The sequence below is a fragment of the Pteropus vampyrus genome, unplaced genomic scaffold (assembly GCF_000151845.1).
Source record: "Pteropus vampyrus isolate Shadow unplaced genomic scaffold, Pvam_2.0 Scaffold8, whole genome shotgun sequence".
NCBI classification, from domain to species: domain Eukaryota; kingdom Metazoa; phylum Chordata; class Mammalia; order Chiroptera; family Pteropodidae; genus Pteropus; species Pteropus vampyrus.
In genome coordinates, this window is record NW_011888789.1 from 6,388,546 (window position 1) to 6,412,508 (window position 23,963).

General features: G+C 37.4%; 1 protein-coding gene across 1 annotated transcript in view; it reads right to left on the reverse strand.

Moving 5' to 3' along the window:
* Positions 1-13,531, reverse strand: part of GSR (glutathione-disulfide reductase) — a 25,163-nt gene extending 11,632 nt beyond the window's left edge. Inside the window, exons 1-6 of the mRNA XM_023538342.1 lie at positions 13,396-13,531; positions 10,027-10,115; positions 8,778-8,847; positions 6,518-6,665; positions 4,037-4,091; positions 991-1,090 (exon numbers count right to left, since the gene is read on the reverse strand). Of these exons, the coding sequence (XP_023394110.1) occupies positions 991-1,090; positions 4,037-4,091; positions 6,518-6,665; positions 8,778-8,847; positions 10,027-10,112 (459 nt within the window). The 5' untranslated portion in view covers positions 10,113-10,115; positions 13,396-13,531. The remainder of the gene's footprint in view (positions 1-990; positions 1,091-4,036; positions 4,092-6,517; positions 6,666-8,777; positions 8,848-10,026; positions 10,116-13,395) is intronic.
* Between the last annotated feature and the right edge of the window lie 10,432 nt (positions 13,532-23,963).

The window sequence follows — 23,963 nt, forward strand, 5'->3', positions numbered from 1 at the left end:
TTTAGTTGATTCTTAGTTTTGATCCTAATTAGCAGTCACAAATCTCTGTTGGCCTTAAAATGAGGTTTGAGTAGATATCTGTAAGCTTCTTTTATTATTATGTGGTAAAAAATACATAACATTAAATTTACCAACTTAACCATTTCCATAGTGTACAGTTCCATAGTGTTAACTATATTTTTATTGTTGTGCTAATCTCTAAAACTTTTGCCTCTTGCAAAACTAGAACTCTATACCCATTAAACAATAACTCCCCATTCCCTCCTTCCTCCCCGTTCCTGGCAACCACCATTCTATTTTCTATTTCTATGAGTAGCACTACTCTAGATACCTCATGTAAGTGGAATAATACAGTATTTGTCTTTTTGTGACTGACTTATTTCACTTTGCATGTCCTCAAGGCTCATCCTAGGTGCAACATGTCAGGAAACTCTTTTTTTTAAGGTTGAATAATATTCCATTGTATGTATAGACCACATTATGTTTATCCATTCATCCATCAATCAACACTTGGGCCGCTTCCATCTCTTGGCTATTGTGAATAATGCCGCCATAAACATAACTAAACAAATATTTTTGATAAGTATCCTTTTAATGCAAAGAACTTAGTAAACTTTTTTGACTACCTGATCATATGAAATTGATTTCCAGAATAAGAAGCTAACCCAATAGTCTGTAAACTTTAACTAATACTTATATTTAACCCTGTATGTCTCCTTACAAAGCCATCTGATATTATCTACCACTTCAGGATGAAAAGAACAGCCAGTTTGATTAAATCAAAATCATTACCATCAACTAGCAGCTGGTAGCTGGGAAAGACAGAAGGCCTAATTCGAATAGCTTCTATGCAACTCGATGTGGAACAAATCAACTGACCTCCACATGCTTTGTACCCTAGTATTTAATGACAACATGAGAGAAAATTCTCACTGCAAATGTTTAAGAAGACAAACATCAAGGAAAGGAAAGGGCAAAGGACAGATTTACCTTATCATGCCGTATCATTAGTGATGTCTTAGAACCCAGAGCTGAAAGGATCCCGGCTATCTCCACAGCGATGTAACCCGCGCCAACAATGACACTGCGGCTAAAATGAGAGCAGAGGGTTAATATATATTTTTTTTAATTAATTTACTTTTATGGTGACATTGGTTAACGAAATCTAACAAGTTTCAGCTGTACACTTTAACAGTAAGGCACATATATTTAATATTTTTAAATAAATTTATTTTGGAATAATTTTAGATTTGCAGGAAAAGTTGAAAAGATAATATAGAGATGTTCTGCATACCCTCTACAGTTTTTCTGAAAGTGAACATCTCACATCATCATGGTACAATTGTCAAAACTAAGAAACTGACATTGGTACCTTGCCATTAACTGAATTCCAGACTTTACTCAGATTTAACCAGTTTCCCATTCATTTCCTTTTTCTGTTCCAAGATCCAATCTAGATACCACATTGTAATTTTAAGTAGAAAACATCCCTTTGCAGAAATATATTTTTAGTTGTTTTAAAAGTTCATTATCCTCATTTCTTCAGAGAGGAAACACACAAAAACACTGAAAATAGAGATGATTCCTTATGCAAAGATCTTCGCATCTAAAACTAAAATTGACACCAATTCTCACCACCATTATTCTCTGCTCAGGATTTCTCTTTGATCATTATCTATCAATCTTTGCAATATAATTAAAGGAAAATTTTAGCTAGCCATTTAACTTGTAGGATAGATCTGAATTAAAACTAGACTCCCTGTATAAATTTTGGTCTAAGAAAGCATCTAAACACTACATAGGTATTAGATGAAACTGCATCAATAGTGGAGAAGCTGGCCCCAGCCCTAGAATAATGTGTACTTCTATGCTGCAGCCTAGGCAAAAAGTAGTCCATTCAAGACTGTAGTTCTCTAAAGCTTCAAACACTGTCCTCTTCCATTCTTACAGTGCTTGGGTAGGAAGTAAACAATCAGGGAAAAACGAAGGAACTTTCGTTTCACCCCTAGATAAGGTACTATGTTGTGAGTCCCTGCCTTCAGAGACCTATGGTCTGTATGGAGGATGAAGTATGAACCCAAATGGCTGCAAGTTAGAAGTACGCACCCTCTTATCCTATAATCTAGGTATGAAGAGAGAAATGTCTATATAGTTTGGAAAATATGAAACAGTCCTCTCTCTACCTCTCTCTTCTCTATTATATGATGATTCTTCTCCTTTCTTTAGGTCTTCCCTCTTTCTTCTTTTCTCTATCTATCTCCTCTTTCTTCCCCAACACTTATATTACTTTTGTTAAGCATTTCACTAGACAAGATAAGTATCCATCCCTGCTCTGAGGAATTCTTGAGGTTTTCTGAGGAACAGAAGTCAACAATCAGTTCCTGCAGGATAGAGGGCTCAGAGAATGTTCCAGATTCCTGAAAGATGAGTGGCTCATGCAGGGGTTGGAGGATACATTCCAAGCAAAGGGGACATATAAGGAACAGGTGTGAAACAAGTTGGCTTCTTCAGAGAACTATACAGAGCTCAGCGTTTGGCTCTCAGCTCCCAAAAGCGCCTCTCTTCTACCTCTTGCCACTAAAGCATCCCTTGGAAATGACCTTACATCCCTCGAGTCTCCAAAGCACTTCTCTTTAACTCAGAAATACCCGTACCACAGCATTCCACGGGGTCCATTCTCCTGCCTCCACCCTACCATAAGCCCAATGAGGGCAAAAGTGAACCATACAGCCCATAGCACATGATACCTTGCCTACAGAATTTATTCGTTCTCCGATGATTTGCTTATTTATCAACATAAAAATGATAAAGGAGTCTAAAAAAAATTTCACATAATCGTTATTTCATTTTCCTATTTTCAGTCTTCTGTTTATGACATGCATAAATTAGTTTATTGCTAGCAATGCTAGTTTAATAAATAATTTTAAAATATTTAATGGAGAGACAGCCGTAATAAAATGTCTTTAAGGGCAAGTCTAGATTGAATTATATCATCTATACAAGACGAGTCACAACCACATTTCTGGAAACATTCTCACATGTGTCGTAACACTCAACCCTAAAACCAAACAGTACAGGGTAGATCACAAGGGGAAAAAGGCTATTCTCTAACAGTCCCATGCCCTGCAGACAGCAAATCCAAAAAGACAGTTTGCTTTTCTCGAAGTCAAAAGATTGCCTGGTATTAATGGGACATTTTCACTGCAGCTTTGGAAAGAAAGAAGCCCTCTTCTCCCTTTATTAATTGTAGCTCTAGGTGACTTAGGGTAAAGGTATGGACATGGATTATTAGTCACCTTCCATGAAGGCCTCTTTAAAAGCACGAGATTAGGATCTCAAACCAGATTGGCAGCACCACTGAGGGAGCGGGAGAGTTGAGCAATACTGACTCCAGAGAGTTACTCAGAAGGAGATAAAGGCCAGACCTCGGGGCGAAAAGCGTCCCTCCTCCAGTTCTTGGGTGTCATCTCTTTCCACGAGTGAAAGGAGGATCTCATTAACCTAGAAAGCTTGCAACTGGCAGCTTCTTCAAAGTAGAGAAAAAAAATCTTCCTCATTATCTTTCTCCTCTCATATATCTAAACCCATGACAGTGGATTACTAAGGTTATTTGGATAAACACATATAAAGAACAATTTCAGAAAATCTATTTTTGTGATACTGACAGAGGTTTCATTTATGGAGATCCCTCTGTACCAGAATCAGTTACTTGACACATTATCAAGCTGGAGAAAGAAGACAGTTTTAAATCTTTACTATTTATTCTTCCAAACCACCCTGTATTTGATTCTGGTTTTAAAAACTTTGCAATGGCCTCTAACCAAAAGCATGAAAGATTTGCATCACTTAATGAGGGGTACTAGTGGATGAGATACCCAAGGTCATAAAAAGAAAAGAGGTAGGAGAATAGAATACAAGAAATACTTGCGTTTATTGGTTGGGGGCGAAGAGAAATGTCAGGGGGAGGGGAGGAGAAATGTCAGCAGGAGAGACTGAGGGAGAATGAACACTGAGGTCAGGAAGGAAACCAGCCTACCTAGGCAATTCTTCCAGTTCAAAAAATCCATCACTGGTTATTCCTAGGCTGGCACCTAGGTAAGAAAATACAATATAGATTACACGGATTGAGCTATCTCTTGGAAAATCATCGTAACATTTTCTGCAAGACCCAACACTTTCTCAGTCATCACATTCTGTTTTGACAAGTTTTGTTAAAGTCCTCACTGCGGAAGCTGCCAACCAAGTCTCCGAGTTGACATTTTTGTTTTCTCTCTAGAAATAAGAGCAGCGATGACTAAATAACTAATACATTTTTCTGAGGAACTAAAATTTTCTCAGCTCTCATGAATAGACTCTTTGCTGGATCTGCTTCACTCTCCCACCCCCAAATGTAGGCAGGGACCACTTGGCTCAGCCATGATCCTCTTCTCTTCTCTCTGCTTTTTTCTTCAAAAGATTTAACCAACTCTCCTCCCATTGTGGAGGGCTTCCAAATACATAGTTCCAGTTGTGACCTCCCCAACTTTCGGTTCCATGTTTCCTAATTGTCCCACTATGCACTTCTACTTTGCTTCAAACTCAATATATTTAGAACTGAACTTTAACTTTATGCCCCTCTCTCAAGTTCACCAATTCACTTAAAGGGATAACCTTCCACCAATAATCCAGATGGAGTCTTGAACCGTCAATCAGTGATTCCTTCTCTCATTGCCCCCTTACGTCTCATCAGTTATTAAAAATATTGCACTTCGCCAAATCCACAGCACATCCTGATTACAAGACACATCCTGATTTCAGAGGTGTTAACTGTTTTTTTTTTTAATGTCTTGGAATCAGCAGCGTCTCAGTAATTGTCTGCAGAACTGAACTAAGCTCTTCCATCACACTTCGGATGCTAACCCTGTAGTTTAGAACTGTATCATCACCTCCTGTCTATTGCAGCAGCTTTCTAACTGATCTTGCTCTTCTGTAAGTCACTGTCAGATTAGTTTTCTAAAATTGCCACTTAGATATTGTTACTACCTTACTTATAAGCTAATAATTATTTGCCCCAGTTGTCATGAATTATAGAGATTTAGTAATTTGACTTTATAAGTCACAATTTAGCCCCAACCCTCTTCCAGTCTCGGCTCAATGTATTCATTTCCAGAATTTTCAATGTTAGAAATACTGGTTATATTGGTTGAATGTCGCTCAAAGACATTTTTATTACTCACTGGTTCTTCCAGTCTTCCTCTTCCTCAGCACATAATGCTCAATTTATGAGCCCCTTTCCTGGGAATTATTTTTGCTTTATACCAGCCCACAATAATCTGTCCCACCAATGAGCACTCCAACTCTCACTGTCTAGGAGTCACCTGGTAACATTTACTTTTTTTTTTCATTACAATTGTTTTTATTGTATGTTTTTAATTAATAAATGTGTATGTTAAAAAATTAAAAAGACAACAGAGCATCAAATAAAAAGCAGATGTCTCATACCTTACACCTTTAGTCCTCTCCTTATAGGGAGTCAGCATCACCAGGCTTTGAATATCATCCCAGAGATATTCTAGTGCACATATATAGTCTCCTTGCCTTCTTAAAAATACACGGATTATAGCATGCTATACACCCTGTCCCACACCTTGCTATTTTTCATTTCATAATTTTGGAGACTGTTCCACATGAGGATGCTTATGTACAATCTTCCCAACTAAATTTTAAGCTTTGTGAAAACAGTACCTTTATATCTTTTATAATAGTTGTTCTCAACTTCTTGAGGGTCATGAACCTGCTTTAGAAGCTGGTGAAAATTTGTGAATTCTCTCCAGAAAGAAAAAAAATTACATAAATGCCACAAAGACTCAATTTTTCCACATAAATTCAGGTTGGTCACAGGTCTTATGAAGCCAATTCATGGAGAATACAAAAGACGTGTAAACTATGACCACCATCCACAAAGACCTTATAATCTAAGTGGGGGAGAAAGACATGGACAATGTGTCTTTTAAGAGAATAAGGCAGTATGCTCATGATTCGTCTCTATGTATATAAAATGCAAAGGCAGACATGACTGAGATTCCTTTCTGCTTTAATTTTATCATTATATGAGAAAAGAATGTATATAAAGGTTTAATTAGGTAATTAAGTTATATCACTACAAGATTTCTCTCCCTTAAACAAAAACAGTAAATACATCATGGGTCTTCAAAATAGCAACTCATGTGACAAACCGAGGCTGGAAACAATCTCTACCATACAGAGAGGAACAGATGAGGCTCTCACTGATTTTTCTCTCTGTGTTACCTGTAGTATGTCTGAGGCTAGAGCTGGAAGAAATATCTTTCTTTGCCCTGTCACTAAGCACCACTTAAGCCAATTACATTTAGGTTCTGCAGAGACCTTCTCTTGTGGCCTTGTCCAAAAAAAAAGAACTGGTATAGGCAGATCCCCTGGAATGGCTTATAATAAGGCTGAACACAACGGTAAACTCCTCCTGGCTATTATTAACAAGCATTGCTGTTGGAAGACTCACCGGGGATCTGGCTCTCCTGAGGACGCGAGGGCATGCCACCTGTTGCAATCAGGATGTGAGGAGCAGTGTATTTTTCCCCATTGACCTCTACTGTGGGCTGGGGATCACACGTGAATGCTGCATGGCCATAGATGATGTCTATATGGGACTGGAGAAGGAACCATGACATTAGCCTGTTCTTAAGGTAAAACAAAAACACCGGCTGCAACGTATCGGATCTTTTCATTTCTACTAAGGATCTTGATTTGGGGTTTGCTGAGGCCAAGACAATGCTCAACGTTTGAGTTTCTGCAGAACTTCTGATACTTAGGTAAGGGGTTGCCATTGGATGCTGGAAGTGTACAGTAAGAAGAGTGCTATCATAGGCCAAAACCCAGAGATCAAAAAATATATGCATGTCACTCCCACAAGGAGAAAGATTACATCTTTGCCCCCAAGAGCTGAGGGAGGAAGTCTTCCTCACCTGCAATGCAAACACACTAAAGAATGATGTGTCTGGAGGAAGGCCAGCAGGCTAAGACAAAAGGATAAAGATGAAGGAAGTACAGGCAAAAGAGAAATACTCTAGCCAAGGGAGGAAAATACAATGCTTCCGTTTCCCTAAACAAAAGAACACCACCGCAAAACTACGTGACAATAAAGTTCCATGCTAGAGATGTTGAGAACTCAGACTCTCATTAGTCTCACCGAAATCCTCTGTGCCAGGGCCTCGACTTGGGGATCGGAGATTGCTGGCAGCGAGCTCCTGCCAGCCACGATACAAGTAATGGCATGCGAATGTGGTCAATTTTCAAAGATAATGAAATCACGCAAGCGGGATCACAGAACAGAATGTTTTAACATTTTGGAACATGCTTGGTCCTGAAATGAGTTAACACCTCCTTTCCAATCACACCTCCAGGCCTGTTGAACAGGTGCCCTACTCAATAAAATTGAATCAAGATCGATGCCAAAAGCCACAAACCTCCATTAAATCCTTCTTCAGGAGGTAATAATTTCCTACGGAATGCTACACAAAAAGAGGTATGGAGCAAGTGACAATAATATAAGAAACTGACAAAATTTTTATTTTTTAGGATATTTGACACAAAGTTTCCTTTCCTATTCAGAATTTTTGGATCAACTATATGTAAATCCTTCCTAATAAGCTCACAGTAAGTTTTACCACATACCAAGATTTGTATTTTAAAATGCTGTTTCTTAAGCCATTTTCCTATCTCTTTTGCACTTTAGCAAGCTCCACTTAAAAAAAAAGTGGTTTAGTATAACAAGTGGTATCTCTATACTCACGTCTAGCAGCCTTAAAATCTCTTATTATCATGCTTAGGGAACTGAAGCCTCCAAATATTTTCCTTCTGAACTGGGGATTAAGGTCAGAAAATTTAGCCCTCCAAAAATTAACCCAACAAATGATAAGAATCAATATAAAAATATAAAAGGTTATCCATCTGTAGAAGTTACTCTCCCTAAAAACTGGTTTATACACATGCTGCTGATGAGATTATGATGGCCCAAATATCATAAAAAATCTACCAATCCAAATATAACCCAAGCTCCATTGAAATCTTAGAAACTGAAAAGTGAGACTGAAAAGGCGAATGAAGATGGTAGGATATATGCTGTGAAGAAAAAGAAGAGTTGCACGGTACATAATTTGTTGATGTCTCAGACTGGTCCCAGGTGGCAGAGGTACGACATCTAAGTACTAAGGCAGGTTAAGCCTCAAGATGGTAAATGACAACATATATTTGCTGAAAGCAAACACACCTTTGCCCATGTTTCATTTTGTGAATGAAACACCTTTGTTGTGTTTCATTCACAAAAACAACCTTCTGAACCATAATTTGGTCTCCTGAGTAGATCTAGCCACTAAGGATGAGGGTGATCTGCGCAAATGAACAATGGCAGGTTTCCAGCCAGCTAATGCTCCAGATTTTAATTAATAAACTACGATAATCAGCCTCTTAAGTGTTTGGCTTCTGGAACTAAGTGGAGGGCCAGACCTACTCAAGGTATAGCCATCAGGTGAGACCCAGTCTACCAGCTATGGCACACACACTGCCCACTCTGTAGAAAAGAGGATGGCCTACCAAGTCAGAGGCTTCTTCTGACAGGTCAATCTCAAAATCACTAATTACAAAAGAAGTTACAGAAACATTAAGAGATACATGTAATGGCTACATTTTAATCTGGCCAGACTTGTTAGCATACTCCAGCAGAGAACAGCTCATTCTCGAAGTTCAAAAATCAGGGCACTCACCTTGGTTAGATTATTTTGATAGATGGTGTTCAGGCGGCTCACATAGGCATCTCGTTTTTCCTTTATAACACTGTGGTGAAACCTAAGTCAGTACTGAGAAATAGGATTCTCCCCTTTCAGTTAATAACTAGGGCATCCATCCCCGAACAGCCCCTGAGCAGAGAATCACAGACTATCAATAAGAACCCCATGAGTGACTGTCTCTGAGATAGTCACCCCCGCCCTCGTGTCCATCTGCACTCACTATGGAGAGAAGCTCTATTCCACTCTGTGCAGACTGTTCAGCTGACATCCGTGATATGTAAATAGAACCTTTCTTTGCATAGAAGACAAGGAGAACTGCTTTGGTATAGTGCCTAGTGCCCGGTGGCTATTTGATATTTGTTGAATAAATAAGTGAATGCTAAAATTTATTTAAAATTCAAGGGCTTCAAAAAGTCTATGGCTGGTTCCTCAAAAAGTTAAACACAAAATGCCACATGACTCAGCAATTCCACTTCTAGATAAAGATCCAAAACAACTGAAAGCACAAACTCACAGATCGACGTTCATAGCATTATTATTCACAAGAGACAAAAAGTGGGGGAAAAAAGTCCATTGAAGGATGAATGTATAAACAAAATATGGTATATAAATATAAAGAAATATCATTCAGCCTTAAAAAGGACTGAAATTCTGACACATGTCACAACATCGATGAACTCTGGAAACATTATGCTAAGTGAAGTAAGCCAGGCATACAAGGACAAATATCGTATAAAGTACCTAGAATAGGCAAATTCATAGAAACAAAGTTTCTGGATGGCAGACTAGTGATATCAGGGGCTGGGAGGAGAGAAGATGAGGAGTTACTGTTTAATGGGTACATTAAAAACATCATTTTAATGTACCCATTTAATGGGATGGCGGAGAAGTTCTGGAAATGGATAGCGGTAATGGTTGCACAACACTAAAAATATATAAATGCCACTGAACCGACAATTTAAAAATGGCTAAAATAGACATTTTATGTGGTGTGTCTGTATGTGCACATATTTAATGTATATAACTTGATGAGTTTAGAGATAAGTATGCACATGTGAAACCATCACTGCCGTCAAGGCCATAAACATATCCATCACCTGCAAAAGCTTGTTTTATATAGTTTACCACAATAACACTCCCGCACACACCAAAATTCACAGCTCATTTAATTATGAAAGAAAATATTTATATTTGTAAAAAGAACCGTCTCAGCATTAATACTTACCGCCAATTGAATTTACTATCACAATTTTGAAAGCCATAATCAGCATGATCGTGCATGAATTCAGAGTGGACAGCTGTGTTCCACATTACCTGTGAAAAAAGGACCCAAAACAGTAGTGCATGAGTTCTGAGAGAAAACAAATCATGAATGAAAAATAACTATATAACAGCAGATAAATATACTAATTTTAAAATTAAAAATTAAACATCTAAAAAGAGAAAGTTCAGAAATATGACCAGATAGATTTTATAGGGAAGCCTCTAGAACGTTGGGGGGAAATTACTTTTACGGTTAAATTCCATAGTTTATAAACTCTGTAAAAGCAGGATATTATAAGTCCCATAGTCCTTCCATTAACCTTTATTACTGCTTACATTCTTTTTTTAAGTTTCAGATTTCTTTAAGCCCTGCCTTTTGTGATTAGTTCTAGGAAGTGGAATTATATCTGTAACTTCACAGTAAAGTGATTTCAAAGGATGCTATTAGGTAAAGTTGAGGACTGAAAACTTCAAGAGAATGAATTCCTATTATGTATTCAGTAACTACGAACATGTCCTTGTAAGACATATGTAATTAGACATCTGGAACTCAAAGGTTCAATGCATCTCTTGTGGAATGTAGCCTACAATCCAGAGAGGACTTTTAATGCCAACAGATCATCACGATAACTGGATTCAAACTAGCATCCAGAACTCTCGATGACAGACAAAATTACCATTTTTCTTTGTCAGACAAGCCTTAGACTCCTTTCTAACAAGACTTAAGATTCCTTCTTCGCACCTTTCTCTCTTTATGAATAAATTGATGACCACTGCATTGTTTTGTTTTTTTATACTGAGGTGAAATTCACATTATATAGTATTAACTATTTTATCTGCTGGAATCTTTATCTTAATGCATATGAAAGACATCAATACTACAGATATATTATGTAATTTTAAGAAACATCACAGTATCTCATATTTTCCTGAGTAAATATTTGTTTACTTCCAGTTTGTAGTATGTATGATGCTTTAGCATCAAGCACCTCTGGAGGCAGTGCCTCTGTATGAACTGTACGGGCTTTTAGGCTCAGATCTAATCGAGCAGTTAGCAGGCCCATCCATCTGGCTCCTTCTCTACGGCTGCTTCACTCCACCCTTCTGCAGGGGGCAGTTACTCTAGGCTTCAGTCTGTTCTATAAAACAAGAGGCAATTACTAAATAACTTCAAGAATGCAAAAGTATTTTGAAATCAGTAAAGTCCTATAAAAATACAAAGTAAATGTCTAGTACATGTGATCAGAAGAGAAAAGTGAAATATATGAAACAAAACATTACAAATTTAGGCTACTGTGAAGTATCAGCCCAGATGGTATTTTAAAACAATGAGGCAGCAGCAATCACTACCAGATTTACTAACATAATTGGTTTAAACTACATAACATCACCTTACGAATACTTTACATAATTCATATATCCATAATTACATGATTCCAAGTAGAACAGATTCTAAAATCTAAGATGAAAACAAAATAGTTGAGGAAAAATGTCCCATAGGAAAAAAAAATTTTCCTAAGACAGAAAAAAATTCTACCTATACTAGAGAAGAGATTACAGAAAGCCATTCTGGAATTAAACTTAGATGTGTGTTACTGATGCGATCAGGGTATTTGCTTACGTACCAAAAAGCTGCCAATTTAATATCTAATCTCAGTAACAAAAGGTTGTAACCTTGAGATTATAACATGTTTTGAAAGTACATTCAAATGAAGAGTAAAATTATTTGCAAGTATAAGCAAGAGGCAGCTTTGGAAATAAGAGCTGTCATTTCTTCCTCTTTGTCACAGGCAAAGGATGAGTTCATTCAATGTGCTACGTACCATAGCTATTAGAATCAAAAACCACTGCAGTAGTAAAGAGAATCTCTGAGGCTATAGAAGTGAATGGAAACACTTAAGATTTCACTTAATAATTTGGTGTGCTAGCTGGGTCTCCCTATTGAGAAAAAGCTATCTTGTACAGATGACCAGTCCTAATGACTAGGCCCAGATATAATCTCACTCACTCTAAACTAATAAATCAATGTATCATTTTATAAAAACGATTCCCATCATATTGGGTCATCAATTCACTGGTCTATCTGATCACTCCCGAGTGAACCAATAAACCTGAATTTCTGGAATAGCAAAGATGGGGACTAGGATCCAAATACGTAGCAATTCTATCAACAGACTGCTCACCATAAAGGTAGCCAAATACTGTCTTTCAAGCAACTTGAGAAATTCAATCTTAGAGTAGCCATAAGATATCCAAAGTCACATGATACATGATTTTCATATGGGATTTAACAGGGGATTTTTAATTTACACAGAAATCCATTTGTGTTTAAAAAAAAAACTCCTACCAACAAAATAAAACAAGAAAACCTATGAAAATCTCGACATGACTTTCCAGGAGAAAAACAGTTCCAGTCTCCCTGGGGAAAACTGATTCAGAGATGCACTGGAACAAGTGAAAAGACCAGATGGCTTGAGGCAAACATCCTACACTCTGCAAAGTCATCCCAGGATTACAGGTAGTTAACCAGAGCCATCTGTGGAAGGAGGAGCATCCATCCGCCACCATCATCCACCTAGTCTTGGTCATATCAACACTTGGGCTGAGAGCTGGGTATAAACTTTTTATTTCCTGTTGGATCTCCCTATTGAGAAAAGTTATCCTGTGCAGATGGATAGTTTTCTTTTATGCCATGACTATAGATATTTGGTCGGTCTTTGTTCCTTCTAGACCATCAGAAGTTTGAGACCAGACACTGTGTTCCATACCTGGTTACCTCCCCCGCAGGGTGCCCCCACAGTAATTCTGTCACTTTGTCATCATGTGGTGAGAACTTATCACTTGGCCAATGTCCAGGATGAATTTCTTTTGCATGCATGATGAAATGAGTGTCCAGGCCCTCCCTCCCCCAGCTCAGTTCTGACCAGGAGAACCTAAAGCAATTGTAGAAACAGTGCTGAGTGAGGAAATCTGCCTGGAGATCCTGGAGCTATCCTGTGGCCATGAAACAGGGGGTTTACTGTTCGTTATGCACCTAGGATGTCAGAATGGAACGAGGCCAGGGTCCCTTCAGATATCTTTAACTGCTAAGCCAATCTCAGAAATGGCCTATCTCTAGGCTTCTTTTTTTTTTCCCTTCTAGGTTTCTTAATAAGTGATATTTAAAAATACAAACAAAAACTATCCTATTGTTTAAGCCATTTTAGTTGGTTTCTCAGTTATTTTTTGCAGAAAGAATTTTAACTGATACATTTGGAAACAACCATATTCTGATCATGATTTACCAGATACATAAAAGGAGTGTGAAAGGAAGGAGAAATAAAAATTCTACCTTTTTGGGTACACATCCAACATTCACCTGAGGAAAAAATGAAAAAAGACGTGTTTTAATAGTATTAAACTCAAACCATCAAACAAACCTGTAAGAAATGAACCCCAAGCATCAACCCAGGAGATTCTTGAGTTCTAAGTCACAATCTACCTTTACTTCCATTTTTCTAATACAGAGCTGTAAAAGATGAACATTTTTTTTCTTGTGTGATGAGGCAGAGAACTTTCCTCATCAGCATTTTCTCAAAAGAGCAGAGAGTGAGAATTCCATTTCCAGGGGCCATGCACTGCAGGAATGGTACAGGTCAGGAGACGGCAGAAGCTGAGCTTGCACAGAACTCAGAAGAAAGCAGCAGAAGAGAAATAGCACACAGAGCTGAGAGGACGCACCAGCTGAATAAGGGCAACTGAACCATCTGAGCAGCTGACCTGGAGGATTTCTGGGAAACTTACTGTGGAGCATCTTTGGTAAAACACTGAGAATGCCGCCTTTGAGAAAACCTCTCATGGAAATCCACATTATTCTTCAGGACCAAAGGATGATGATGAATCAAACAGTAATGTTCATCTACGCTATGAAGTCATATACTTGAAGTCATAGAGAGATAGATCACAAATTTGACTCTTAACCTTCTAGGAGCCAGTACACAAAGGAAAACAAATACTTATATAAGGTTTCACGTAAAAACTAATTGTTTAAGAAAATAACTATTCTTGCCCATTAGACTAGAGAGAAAGTCCTCTCAAGGGTCCTTGTAAACTAGCTGTGACATATATGTTCACACACAAACTTCTGTTTACATTTATTTGACATCCTATGTTAATAACTGAAAAAAACACGTTAAGAGTAAGATTGATTAAAGTGCCTTGAGGGTGAAGAAATTTGGACTTGACTGAATGGATGACCACTCAGTATATCTTAGCAGAGGAGCTAATTACAGGAGAACTAGATTGATCCCTCTCTTTTGAAGGGCAAATTAGAGACCCCTTAGCTCCAGAAACCTACCATGTAATGTACATTTCAGATACCCTTTAACCTTATAAACACCAACTGGGAGGTGTGGTGATGTGTCTTGGCCACTACAATGAGACTTAAACAAGGTATCGATTGTATATCCTTTTAAAAAAATCAGTATATTTACTCATGCCTATTGGCACAGGACAAAGTCTAAATATTCAGATGCTGGTGAATACTTACCAAAAGCACAAAAATATAAGGTACTATATATAGCATGGAATTTAGGACATTGATCAACCATTAGTAAAGAAACTTGAGAGAACATAAATACATATTAGACCTCATAAGAATGACTAGGACTTATGACTACTTCTATGCATTCAGCCTAAAGGATTAATCTAAGATATACAAAAGCTAAATACACAAAGATGATGTTACATCTAAACACAGGTATAATCATTTGCTTACCATTATCATACAGAAAAATATTTATGTAATAAAAATGAAAAAAGCAAGATTCAATAGAAAACTATATTTTAAAAATTTTAAGATAAAAGATAATCTCAGTAATAAAATATTTTAAATCTATTGATAAAAAAAGATTTTCCATATCAGTGTTAGAAAGCACATCCATTTTGTTCATCAAGTCTATGGTTAGGAGTGTATCCTACAGAAATTGTCACATATTTTACTCAAGTGCCCCAAAATACATGTATAAAAAATGTTCTTTGTAGCACTGTCATAGTGAATGAACCATCATCCATCAGAAGGGAAGTCTTATTGTAGGGAAATTTTTGTACATTGAGCCTATGTACATTACAGCCACTTAAAAGGAGATTTCTATGTACTGTTATGGAACAAGTTCTAAGACAGAAAATTAAATGACAAAAAGAAAGTTACAGAATAATACGTACTGCCTGATTCAATTTGCACTTATATATATTTGTAAATGTATACATGCATTTAAAGAGCTTAATCAAATACTCCAAAATGTTAATAGCTATCACTTCTGAGGAGGGGAAAAAAACTTTAAGTTTTATTCTATACGCTTTTTATAATGGGAACATCATCATTCATTACTTGTATAATTCATTTAGATAAAGAAATAAACTAAAATGATTTTACCTGGGTAGAATTTAGATGGGTGATACTTTGGTCTCTCTTATCTATTTTTATCATTTTCTATCACACAATTATTTTTCCTTTATATAGAAACGGATGCCTTCTAGACATAACTTATACCAGGTACTTATCACTCTGCTGATCATGACCATAAGGAACTACATTAGTTCTCTGTATCCCCAAAGAATACAAGCCTATTCTTAAAGCAGAATACTTTCTGGGTGTCCTACACTGAAACCTAAACTTCACATACCCTTGCCAAGGGACCTGATATGAAAGGCTACATTAAAAGGAACCTGCCCAAATCCCATTAAGACTGCAAATGTTTGAAAGAGGGGGTCTTATTAAACCTTCTATTTCCACTTGTTGTTCCAAATTCTATTTGCTAGCATACCTGCTGCAATTTCATTATAATCGTATTATTTGCTATAATTCTGCATTCAGGAAATTAAAAGAATGAGTTATGTTTCTATGGAGTTCTCAAGTTATCAGTCATTTAGGATTTTGTTTTTCCTAGAAAGAGTTAGGTCATATACTGTCTAGCTGTGGACTTGGTTTTTCATGAGATTATGTTACAATAAGGATTCATAAGGCAACAGAAGCAGGAACTCATAGGACTAAAAGAAGGGTACGGAATTCAGGCAAAATAAAAAAATAAAATAAAATAAAAAATAAAATAAATTAAAAAAATAAAATAAAATAAAATAAAAATCAACACCTACAACAGCATTACAAGCACACTCTTCAGAAAGTACTTGAGAGTAGCAATTAGAATAACTTACGGATTTCTACCCAGACTGCCCTCCCACCTGAGTAAGCAGAGTATATGCTATTTCTCAACCCCTAAGTGTTTTACAAAGTCATGGGGATAAATGGAGTGAGCCAATTCTACAGACGGAGGATGGCAGGTGTTTCCTGGGTGGGAGAGCAGAAGAGGAAGGCAGCTGAATCCCTGTGGGAAGAGTAATCTCAGCCCTGTGTGGGAAGATTTTATTATTAGACCTGCCTTTCCAGTTAATTTGGCAAAGTGCTCCCATCCATACCTTTATATCCTGCATTTCACAGCTTAAATTCACTAAAATGCTTTAACAAAGACAGACTCCAAAAGTACTTTCTCCAAAAGTAGAAATGATTTCAACATATTAAATAAATACACTCTGGTTGTCCTCCGGTCAAACTTCTCCAGCTTCCCAGGAAACTTTAAAAGCAATTCAAACTGTCATACGGCACTAATGTTCTGAACCACTTTCACCTCTCATCAATTGCCTGTACAAACGTCCTCGTGTACGTTTGAAGCTATCTGAAAGTTATTCAAGGCAATTTTTTTAAGTTTGGAATATGCTTTTTTTAAGGGCCAAGAGAGCCTGAACTTCACTGGTGCCAAGTGTATAAACTTGGTTTATTTTTAAGAAGTTTCTGCCTTTTTGGCTTCTCAATTTTTTTAACTTGCAACCATTCATGCATTCGTAAGTACTGATTAGGCACTAATTTGACCCAAGCGCTATGCAAAGCAAAACAAAGCACTAAAAGGATACAGTCCCCGCTCTCATGGAGCCCACAGTCCTAACCAGAGAGAGTCCTTCAGCCTATGAAAGATGCTGACTCAAGCAGCAGCAGCAGAATCAAGAGATTCCCTAAACCTGCAGAGCCTTGAAATTTCAGATTTCAGATAAAGATTAGTGTCCAGGCAGGCACCCAGCTTTAGAGAGAAAGGAAGTATTCTGTGTAAAGCAAAATCTAAAGCAAGAAAATAAATTGATACAAGAGGTATTAACACAGGTTGGAAGTGAAATTGTTTTGCTCAATACTTAGCTAACCGGAACATGAGATTAACGTGACCCTCCCAGTCTCAGGGATCATCAAAACTTATAAGAATTGTTACTCTGGGGCACCCGGGGGACCCAGAAATAGCTATGAGACAAAACTCTGCAGGAGTGTCCATTCTCTCCATCATCTGCCACCCGATGTAGTGACATCTGGCCCCATATCTCCTGCTCCTCACCCTCCCAAAAAAAGAATCTGGGATCTCATATCCTATTTAATCTCTAATGTTGCAACACTCAGTGAATAAATGGTTATTAATTAAGACTAACTGATATCCACTTACAAATGCCAAAGATTATTAGAATTCCCATAAAATTTCTTCAATTCCACTTGTCAAAAAAAGCAATAAATGCAGCCACTTTAAAATGGAGCCAGAGCTGCCATGCCAGAGAAACTGCCTTGCAGGTCTGATGCCTCAAACCTTTGGAATGTTAAAACAGGGCAAAATAACTTTTTGCACTGGGACTAAAGCAGCCTTATGCCCCAAAGAGCTGTTTTCAAAAATAACGAGAAAGCAGATATTACGACTACAGGACTGAAAATTAAAAACATTGTTTATAATTAACAACAGTTAGGTTATCTGCACCAATGGAAGTGCCATTCGTTCTATTGATGTAATTGTTCCCCTTCCTTTTCTCATAAATATCTATTGCCTTTGTCTCCTAATTGGAACACTATTTGGGCTTCTGCCTGAATCAATGTGTCCCAAATAAATGCTTGTTGCCTCTGACTTTGAAAGGCCTTTTACTTTTAGGTTAACACACTCTAGGAGAAAACAGTCTCTGTTGCTACTTGTTCAAAATACCTTTTATATAAAAAAAAATAGGAACTCAGGGATTCGGAGGCAGCCTTTTACTTTCTGGCCCTGCAGATTTAGTGAATTCTGTGGGGCAAATGACAACGCAATATTACAGATTGACTTAATCAATCTAGAACTGATTGGTCAGAAACACGATATATTGTATAATATTACATAGTATAAGACTGGTGCAAAAGATTAAACAGGCCATAAGGTCAATTACAAGACAAATTTCAACATTAGGATTTGCCTACTTCAACTAACCCTACTCTTTCTGATCATCCCGTTACTCAGCACCAAAGCATACATGTGCACTCCATTTTAAGAAACTCTAAATCCAAGTAACAACTTAGAATAATTTCCTAGTTTTGAGGGATACCTGTCAATAATAAAGGAACTAATGGCAGGGTTCCTTTAAACTGTGATCTCCTTTCTGTAAACGCACATTAAAAAAAGCATGTTCAACATTGGGACATTAAGCTTAGAGAAATAACCCAGTCACAGACAAATATTGTATGATTCCACTTATACGAGGTACCTAAAATAGTCAAATTCATAGTCAAGAGTGTAACAGTGGTTGCCAGGGGCTAGGGGAAGGAAAATGGGGAGTCAAGTCATCAACGGGTACGAAATTTCAGTTTCACAGGGTAAGCTCTAGAGAGCTGCTGACCACACTCTATCTACAGTCAACAACACTGTATTGCACGCTTAAAATCCAATAAGGCAGACCTCATGCTAAACGTTCTTATCATAAAAATGAGAAAGCAAGTTCAGCCGTATAAAAAAGCATGTTCAGACATCATAATATCAAGGTACACACTATCCCTTCCAAGTTAGGTAATGAATTACCTGTTGCTAAGTAATTATTTTCAGCCTAGATGAACACAAAAAAACAATCTACTGAGCAGCCTGTTTCTCAGGCCTCTTTCAAAACTCCCACCTTGTCTATGGCCATACCACCCTGAATGCCCTGATCTCCTCAAAACCCCCACCTTTCCTGCTGGCCTTTCTAATTCCTTCCATGCAGCACAGTCCAGTGATGTTAATGATCAAGAAGGCTTTTGTTAGGTATAAACATCCAGTTATAACATAATTAAGTCCTGGGGATATAATATACAGCATGGTGACTCTAGTAAATAATACTGTATTGAATATTTGAAAGTTACTAAGAGAGGAGATCTTAAAGAAGAAAAAACTTTTATAACTACGTATAGTGATGGATGTTATTAACTAGACTTGTGATCATTTTGCAATATATGCAAATATATAAATAGTTAATTATGCTGAACACCTGAAACTAATATAAGGTCATACATCAATTATACCTCAATAAAAAGTAAATAAGTAAATTAAAAAAAATAAATGGCTTTCATTCTAGTGATCAATCCTTACTACCCAACTCTCACTGGCGAGAACTGCACCTATGCCACAAGAACCTGGTTAATCTATCACAAAATCAGTCCATGCAACCAGAACACTGGGACATGTGCTCCCACAGGCTGTGGGGCAAAGAGTGAGTAGTACATCAGAAAGATCCCTTCCTTGAGCTGACTTCCCACATCCGCATGTGGGAAGGCAAAGAAATGAACCACAGAGACAAAGCTCCCAGAAGGCTCTAATTCGCCTTGGCTTTGGGCAATCTCTCTGCATTTCTCCACAGCCTACATTTGATCATGATAGAAGCACTATATTCAGCTTTTTGGAGACTCCAAACTGAATTCAAAGATTACCTCATGTATTTTTCTGTCTTCAAAAATGACTTCCATTTCCCATCTTCCTTAGGGGAACAAGGTCCTGAAAAAAGGACTTGTGCTACTGCCACTTCCTCAGCTTTGGGTCCCTGCTTCTTCTGCAGGGTATCCAACAGTGCCTTGTTGGGACAGAGCATTCAGAGGTTCACAACCTCAATGGTCCGTAGGAGCCATTATGAGGAAGGCCCAGGAAAGAATTTGTCCTTTCAGTGGAAAATAAATAGCAGTTGCTAGCTATGATGACTTTGTACTTTGGATCTGGATTTGTTGCATCTTTCTTTATAGTAAGACACCAGCTGCTTAAGAAATAAGGATGTTTTGGTTAATCCATGAAATAGATGTGAAGAGCATTTTAAGAGGTGCAGTCCCCTTGAAAAATGGATCAAACTGTTGAAATCAACATACTAGATATATTTGTAAATAAACTTATGGCATGAAAAAAATGACAATCAGAAATTGCTTATCTGTAATTGAATTACAGGGAAAATAAATAACTTCTTTCAATTTCTCATTTTTAATGTCTAACCTAATATCCTACTGTAATTTTTTTTTTTTGCCTGATCCAGAAAAATAAAGACTAATTTAAGAGAGGAATTATGTTATTAGAGCTACACATGCTTCTTAACCTAGTTCATCCATTAGAAGTTTAGCAGCAGTCTGGCCCCTATTGCTTCTTTCACTTTGAACTGAAGAGGATAAGAATGTGCGCCCCAAAATATGCTACTTTGGCATAGGATTATTTTGAGCGGAAGACAATTAAGAAACAGCAGACACAGGAGGAATCCTCTGCTCCCCTGTCTTCTGCCTAAAATCAAGGCATAAACTTCCTTTTGTGAAGCTGTCCCCACTCCTCTCCCGTACCAGGGGAATATCCCTTATCCATGGAGATGGAAAAGCGGCACTGAGATGAATCTGCACACACACAGTAACCCTTATCTCGTTCATTTCCCCATGTATTTTACCTTCCCACAATTTACCCACCCCTAGGAGCCCCAACCACCTTCACTTTGTTTAGTCACTGCTCCACAATTTACCATCCTTTATAAACTGGTATTAAGCTCCCATGCTTAACCAGTTCTTGTTTTTTTCATTTCTTTTCTCTAACACTCCCATGTTCATATAAACAAACCTCTTCTGTTTATCTACTGTCAATTTAATTCAAAGACTCCAGATACTGAACCAAAGAAGGCAGAGGAAAAGTTTTTCATCGCCTACAGAACAATATGGGGTAAAGTCATTTCATACCTAAGCTTCTTAAAAACTTACACCCTTGGAAAGCGTTCTAGGCTGGTTAGTTCAGAAGCATGAAATTAGGAAACTACGAAATGAATGACTCTAGGACCAAATTCATTGTCATCTGACCCCCGCAATTATAAAGGGTTCACCAGATTCATTCTAATGCTTCCATGGCGTGAAAATCTTCACACAATTCCTACTTCCCATAAAACCCCAGCACTGTATCTGACTCATACACACCAAAATCAGAACGAAGCTCCTTAAAAATTCATCTGCTGAACAGGATATAGTCAATAATATTATAATAACTATGTACAGTGCCAGGTGGGTACTAGACTAGTGTGGAGGGGATCAATTCGTAAATTATATAAATAACTAATCACTATGCTGTACACCTGAAACTAATATACAGTAATACTGAATGCCAGCTGAATACTGCAATTGAGAAAAAAAAAAAATCTGCTGGGCTTCACTCCAGACCTACTAAATCAGGAACTCTGGGGTGGAGACCTATGTAGTAGACTCTTAATCAAGTGTTTTTAGAGTAAATGATGTCTACTTCTTAAGAAGCAGGAGTAAAAAGGTTCCTCCCCTGTAGTTGAGAACAATGCTTTAAAAAGTCCATCAACTCATAATTCTTTAAAACGTCCATCAACTCATAATTACTCCACACGATTAAACCAAAGCCATGGTTTCTGCTAATTCCACAGGTTTTACTACATTTGGTTTGGTTTCAACCACGTTTTACCTGACAATTTGCTAAAGTGAGGGTCCTGGACTAAATTCCTAAAAGGATCTGTGTGAGTCCAATCCTTAACTGGAAAACAGGGCCCATGTAGTTTCATCAAGCTTAAAGTATTCAATTTAAAAGACTGTCCTTTACTTGAAATTATAGGCTTCCTACTTTTTATTTAAAAAAAAAAAAGCACTTGATAAAAATGTTAGTGATACAGAAATTTTTTAACGTCAATTACTCTAAAAAATTTAAGTCAGCAAGCTTATGCTGGCACTTCTATTAAAAAAAAAAAAGTATAGTTAGACTGAATCAGTGGATCTCCAAAATCACTTGACGTTCTATCACTCCACGAATCTAAATTATTATGGAGGAAGGCGTAAAACAACAAAAAAACCTTAAAAATAAAAACTTACATTTTTTTGTTTGTTACTAGACTACTTCATGGAAAATTTAGAAACTGCAGATAACAACTATAACACTTACCAACAACGTATTTCATTTAGGAAAACACTGGTTGGAGAGTCAATATTAAAGAAACTTCATTTGACTTCCCCAAGGAACATCTCTCGATAGTACCACTATCACAAAACCACTTTTGTGTCACCCTCCTGCTCAAAATCCTTCTACAGTTTCCTATTTCCCAAAACTTTACACTTTTTTACAACCTACCCACTGGCTACTCTCTATTAGAGACATCTTCTGCTCCAGCCAAATTCAATTACACAACATATACTGCCTCTATGCCTTTGCCCTCTCAAGAAAATATCCATTCAAATTCAAAAAGATACTATCGCCTTCAGGAAACCACCCCATGGTGCTCAGGTAGAAGTGGTCACTGCAACTTTTCTCTCCACTACTGTAATTTGTTATTACTGCAGCAATCAATACAGACCACCTCACTTTGGGAATGACTGTCTACACTCTGCTCTCCACTCACCTCCAACTATATTGTAAATTCCTTGAAGGAAAGAACTTTTGTTTTGCAAACGTTTCTATCTACCCTTTTCTCTCAGCCAGCCCCAATCCAAATACTTAGCGCTGAGAATCAAAGAAAAACATGAACAAATGAAATATGCTCAGAAAGCCTCAAGTTTTCCTATACCTGCTTGAAAATCACTGCACATAAGTTTATTCTTTGCACAGTGACAAATGGTTACTAGACTTAGTATGGTGATCATGTTGTAAGATATGTAAATGTTGAATCACTACGTTGTATACCTGAAACCAACACTGTATGCCAGCTATAATTAAAAAAAAAAAAAAACATTTAAAAAAGTTTATTATTAACTGTGAATACAGATAACTGGAATGTGAACAAATCTAAACTCATGTCTCATCAATTGGCTATAACTTCTCATATTCAATGCATACCAACACCCTTCCAGTACAAAAGCCAGTTTGAGAAGAGCCCGAATGGAAAGTCATGAAAATGTTAAATATGAGATTTCTCTCAATGCTTACAGGAAAATAAAAGTTGCTGCAGCAGAATGAGATAAGTAAGGCCAGTCACTGTATAAGGAAGCGTAAATGGCTGACTGTCCTGAGCTGTCCTTTGTCTTCTCAGTAGTTTATCTCTTAGTATATTCACCTTCCTAACAAGAACCTAAAAAAAAGTCAGCCCTTTCTTGCTTAATACCAGTAGAACCAATGACCACAGATATCGCAAGCTTATTATGGCATTGATGAGGAAGGAGGAAAACAGAGAAAAGTAATGAGGTACAAAGTTGACCAGTAAAGTGTTTTTACCATATGTTTAGGGAGACTCTAAGTGGCACCCATCAATCTTTCTGCAGAGACAGACTTCTAATTGAATCTATCTGGACTAAGTGTCAAGGTGCAAGTTGATAATTAACAGGGACTTTTTTCTCTCTCATTCCCACTTTCATTTTGAACTTGAAAAATGAGCACTGGACAATGGGAGTCAGCCCTGTGGTAGCTGTCGATTTTGAGTTTCATTCATTCACATGTGGTTATTGAGCAGGGTATTTTGTCAAGGTGATAAGAGGTGCACAAACACACGAACCCATCCTTGCCCTGAAGTTCCCAATTAAGCATAACTTAAACATCAGTCTCCAAAGGAATGTGGAGAACCCATCCCTAATTCCAGGTTATTCTTGGAAACTGCATTTTAATATTAATGGCA